General features: G+C 46.0%; 1 protein-coding gene across 1 annotated transcript; it reads left to right on the top strand.

Annotated features, from left to right (window-relative positions):
* Positions 1-1101: 1101 nt before the first annotated feature.
* Positions 1102-2037, top strand: LOC135886621 (olfactory receptor 10C1-like). Its single transcript, XM_065414390.1, has one exon. The coding sequence runs from the start codon at positions 1102-1104 to the stop codon at positions 2035-2037; it is 936 nt and encodes a 311-aa protein (XP_065270462.1).
* Positions 2038-5759: the final 3722 nt, after the last annotated feature.

Here is a 5759-nt window from a genome sequence, read left to right as displayed (position 1 = left end):
CAGTGAAGCTACTCCTAATTTATCGTAGTGTCAGTAAGAGGACAATTGTGGAAAAGAAAGGGATTACAAAAGGTTTAGAATGTGGGAAATGGAAAGATTAATGGGTAGATAAAGAGAGGCACAAACAGAGGTGCAGGCATGAATGAAGAGGGGACAAAGTGTATGAAATCAGGATTAAGGGCACTGAAGCCAATGGACTGTTGCCAATTTCATGGAAAGGACAGGAGAAACAAGCCATCTCTGCTGCAAAATGCATAACATAACTCTCACATGTATTCCCATGTAGTCTGTTGGAATTGTAATGCAGTGAAATTATGCTAAACAACTCTATGTTCTCAGCTGATGTATATTGGCCTAGCTTCTTTGATTGTGCCACACACCAGGCGAAAATCTGCTAAGGGGTCATATATTATTTTAACATACATGCCCCAAAAGACTTGGAGGCAGATTCTGACATTTAGTTCCATCACTAAAAGAACAGGAGTACTTGTGGCACCTTAGAGACTAACAAATTTATTAGAGCATAATATGCTCTAATGAATTTGTTAGTCTCTAAGGTGCCACAAGTACTCCTGTTCTTTTTGCGGATACAGACTAACACGGCTGCTACTCTGAAAAAAGTTCCATCACTGTAAATCCATTGAAGCTGTTTCTGATCGCACTCATGGTTTACACATGTACAATTTCATCAGTCAAAGTTTTTTTTCCCTTTGATGCTAGTAAAAAAGGTATATTTACACTGAGGTTAGGAGCATACACCAATATAAACCTGTTGTGACTGAGAGGAGAATGCGAACCATCAACCTTATTGAAGTTACTCAGGATTGATAGTGTTGTGACAGGAGAATTGGAACAAAATAGTGTCGGTCCTGATTCATATCAGACAGACAGAGGGATGTATGTGTGGAGAGATAGTGGACAAGTCGTGATAGATAGATAGATAGATAGATAGATAGATAGATAGATAGATAGATAGATAGATAGATAGATAGATAGATAGATAGATAGATAGATAGATGTCAGTTTGACTTGATTTAAAGTATCAAACTAATATGTAGTTTTTCTTTTTAATTCTCAAGTTGAATTATACTGAAGAAGAAAATGAGAAAAAACACGTCTGTGATTGAGTTTGTCATACTGGGCTTCTCTAATTACCCAGACATGAATCCTGTTTTATTCATGGTATTTCTATGTATTTACATCATCACAGTGCTGGGCAACATCCTCATCATTATCATCATAAGTGTGGATCCTGTTCTTCACACCCCTATGTATTTCTTCCTCAGGACCTTGTCTTTCTTGGAGATCTGTTACACATCAGTGACTCTACCCAAGATACTAGCCAACTTGGTCTCAGAGAGTAAAACCATGTCCTTTGCCAGTTGTGCTGTACAGATGTATTTCTTTCTATTCTTCGGTGTTACTGAATGCTTCCTGCTTGCTTGTATGGCCTATGACCGCTACAGTGCCATATGCAACCCACTGCACTACACTGCCATCATGAATAAGAGGGTTTGCATCCAGTTGACAGGTGGCTCATATATCTGTGGCACCTTGGCGGCCATGGGGCACACAACTTTTGTCTTCACACTTCCTTTTTGTGGATCCAATGTAATCAATCACTTATTTTGTGAGATCCAGCCGGTGCTGAAGCTGGTTTGCGGGGACACCTCTTGGATTGAGATCCTGATAATTTTGGGTGCTGCCTTCGTCCTAATACTGCCTTTCATGCTGATCCTGGTGTCCTACATCTGTATCATCTCCACCATCCTTAAAATTAGGTCCACTGAAGGCAGGCGCAGAGCATTCTCCACCTGCTCCTCACACCTCATTGTGGTAACATTGTTCTACGGGACTGCCCTTATCATGTATGTGCGCCCCAAGTCCAGCTTCTCTCCAGATGTGAACAAGTTACTCTCTCTGTTCTACTCAGTGGTGACTCCAATCTTGAACCCCATTATCTACAGCCTCAGGAACAAGGAGATGAAAGGTGCTTTGAGGAAAACAGGGATGAAGATATTTCATCCAGAAAAATAGACAATTTCCCTTCAGCTGGGTTATCCCCTAGGGAATATCTCACCTCTCAAGAGACTCTACAGCATGGAAGAGACCAAGAAACGTCTCAGCATTATAAAGAAATTTTATCTAATCAAAGGTAGTGCTGGAGAACTTTTTTTTTTTGAAGTTTGTATTTTAATTAATTTTTAAAATTAAAATTATGAATTTCAGCAAAAGAAACGAGGATTTTTTTCAATCCCCTTCTGTCCTAAAAATCTGTGACTATTTAGAAAAGAAAAGACAAGAAAAGAAAAGAAAAGAAAAGAAAAGAAAATTACACTGCTCCCTCTTCGCATTTTTTGACCTGTTCTAATTCCAGTATATCTATATTTTGTAGAAAAATCTCTCATATTTAAATTAGAGTTGGTTGAAATTTCTAAATTCCTCAAAGATTTCTCTTCACTAAAGTCAAAGAAAAAAACATGTATTGGGTGGAGGAGCTTGAAAATGTTTTGCTATTATTTTTTCACCTTCAGTAGAAGTATTTCAGATTTTTAGCACTTTGCAATTAATTTCAAAATATGCTTTGAAAGGAATGTCAGATATCTCAAAAAGAATGTCAACTATTATTCCTTCCCATTTGTCAATCAGTTCTAATTCAAACCATAATATCATTTATAATTAGATTGCACATGGGATATCTGAGGTCTAAGAGGAAATCTGCATTGCTGGTGAACTCATATATATCATTCTTTGGTCCTGGGACATGTAAAGCCATTAATCACAGCATCTATTTTTGACCAGGAATTCATTGTTCATCAGGGGTACATCCAGTGTGATTAATATGTCTCCTTCTCGGCATGCTTAAATTTTAGGCATATTGAAAGACACTGTGATTCACAAAGCCTGGGTTTGGGGCCTAGGTTCCCTGTAGAATGAGAGGAGGGAGATAGGCACCAAACAATGGGCTCCACAAAAGCCAGGATTCAGTGTGGGGAGCTACCTAAACTTGCTAATGGGATATGCTGAGTTGAGGCATATGTGCTAGGCCCTGCCCCTCAACAGGAGTCCAGTGCCTAGGTCCAGGCTGAAGTGAAGTGCCTATCTCTGCTTGTGATGTACAGACAGGAACTGTCTGCTGGAGGTAGGTTCCTAAGGGGTTTCTTGCAAGAAACAATGGAGGAGGAGTTGGGTGCAATAGAAGCTTCCCTATACCTTTTAGCTTAGAGGCTTTGGTACACACCTGGGAGGTGGGAGACCCCCCCGTTCAGTTTCCTATCTATCTGATGAGGAGAAGGGATTTGTAGAGGGGGTTTCCACCTCCCAGATGAGTGCCTTAACCACTGAGCTCTGGGACATTCTGCTGTGGGGTTCCCTCAGCCTTACCTGTTGAATGGAGTTCCAATTTACATAAATAATTAAAGAGTTGTCAGAGCAGTGCACCTGGCTCCTGGGGCTGCCACCTTCCAGGGGAGAACCCCAACCACCAAACTAGAGAGTGAGTCTCACATGCTCTTTCACCTAATGAATATGCAAGTATTTATCAAAAAAGCCATGAGGCAGGAAATGTCTGTTCAAATTCTCTGTCCTTTTCAGGGGGAGGGGAACTTGAACAGTGGATGTCCTATACCCCAGGTGGGTGTCCTAACTGTAGGTACCCTCTACTAGAGGGATCTCTGAACTGATTTGGGATTGTTACAATTGGGAAAATCCTGAGAGCAGCAATCCAGCCTTGGAAACTTCTGCTTCCAAGGGATGCAGGGAGAGCATGCAGTGGGCTCCATCTTGTTGGGGAGCAGAGATCCTGCTGTGGGGGAGGGGTGTCTGTGGAGATTTCTTTGTGAAGCTCTTTGCAAGCTAGGACTGCTGCTAAGCTGCTGCTATAAAGCCAGAAGCTGCTATTGAGAGTCTGCTGGGACTTTGACCTAGCCAGGAGCCAGGGCAGCTATTGTTGGGCCAGTGGAGCCAGCGCAGAGAATGTTGCTGTACCCAGAACTGACTGAAGTGGGCCTGCAGTGAAGACAGTGTGAGTAGGGTTGTAAACATCTGGTTTTTGACCAGAACTCCTGATCAAAAAGGGACACTGGCGGCTCCAGTAACCAGTGCTGACCAGGCCACTAAAAGTCCAGTTGGCAGCGCAGCAGTATAAGGCAACCTCCCTGCGTGTCCTGGCTCCGCATGGTTCCTGGAAGCAGCGACATGTCCCCCCTCTGGCTCCTAGGCTATGGGGCTGCCAGGGAGCTCTGTGTGCTGCCCCTGCTCTGAGCTCCCGCTCCCCAGCTCCCATTGTCCAGGAACCACAGCCAATGGGAGCTGTGGGGGTGGTGCCTGTGGATGGTGCATCACGTTGAGCCACCTCGCTGTGTATCCTCCTAGGAGATGGAAGGGGGACATGCCACTGCTTCCGGGAGACACTTGAGGTAAGCGCCACCTGAAGCCCACACCTCCTACTGCAATCCAACCCCCTGCCCCAGCCCTGAGCCACCTCCCACACTCCAAACACCTCAGCCCCAGACTGGAGCCCCCTCTTGCACCTCAAACCCCTCATCACCAGCCCCACTCCAGGGCCCACACCCCCAGCTGGAGCCCTAATCCCATCCTGCACTCCAACCCCCTGCTACAGTCCAGAGCTCCCTCCCACACTCTGAACCCCTCATTTCTGTCCCCGCCCCAGAGCCTGTACCCCCAGCCGGAACCCTCACTCCCTCCCACACTCTGAATCACTTGGCTCCAGCCCAGAGCCCCCTCCTGCACCCCAATCCCCTCATCCTCAGCCCCACCCCAGAGCCTGAACTCCCAGCCAGAGCCCTCATCGCCTTCCACAACCCAAACCTGTGCACCAGCCTGGGGAAATTGAGCAAGTCAGGGAAGGTGGGGGAGAGCGAGAAATGGAAGGATGGGGGATGGAGTGAGTGGGGTGGGACCTCAGAGAAGGGGGGGGCTGGGTTTGGGGCAAGAGTGTTCGGTTTTCTGTAATCAGAAATTTGGCAACCCCAAATTTGAGTAACCACCACTTTTGTTGTTTGGGAAAGTGCTTGCAAGGGAATGGGAACAGCAAAGAGACTATAAAGGGTTGCCTGAGTCTGAGGGTATGTCTACACTATGAAATTAGGTCGAATTTATAGAAGCCGTTTTTTTATAAATCGTTTTTATACAGTTGATTGTGTGTGTCCCCACATAAAATGCTCTAAGTGCATTAAGTCGGCGGACTGCATCCACAGTACCAAGGCTAGCGTCGACTTCTGGAGCGTTGCACTGTGGGTAGCTATCCCACAGTTCCCGCAGTCTCCGCCGCCCATTGGAATTCTGGGTTGAGATCCCAATGCCTGATGAGGCAAAAACAGTGTCGCGGGGGATTCTGGGTACATGTCGTCAGGCCCCCCCCCCCCCGGAGCAACGGCAGACAATCGTTTCACGCCTTTTTTCCTGGGTTACCTGTGCAGACGACATACCACGGCAAGCATGGAGCCCGCTCAGCTCAGCTCACCATCACCATATGTCATCTGGGTGCCAGCAGACGTGGTACTGCATTGCTACACAGCAGCAGCTAATTGCCTTTTGGCAGTAGATGGTGCAGTATGACTGGTAGCCATCATCGGCATACTGGGTGCTGGCAGACATGGGACTGCATTGCTATATAGCAGCAGCTCCTTGCCTTTTGGCAGCAGATGGTGCATTACGATTGGTATCCGTCGCCGTTATACTCCTCAGTGAGTTCAGTCACAGGCGCCTGGGCAGACATGTTTTGTCTCCTGGAGACC

This window comes from Emys orbicularis, chromosome 12, assembly GCF_028017835.1.
Source record: "Emys orbicularis isolate rEmyOrb1 chromosome 12, rEmyOrb1.hap1, whole genome shotgun sequence".
NCBI classification, from domain to species: Eukaryota; Metazoa; Chordata; order Testudines; family Emydidae; genus Emys; species Emys orbicularis.
This window is presented reverse-complemented; position numbering and strand designations above follow the sequence as displayed.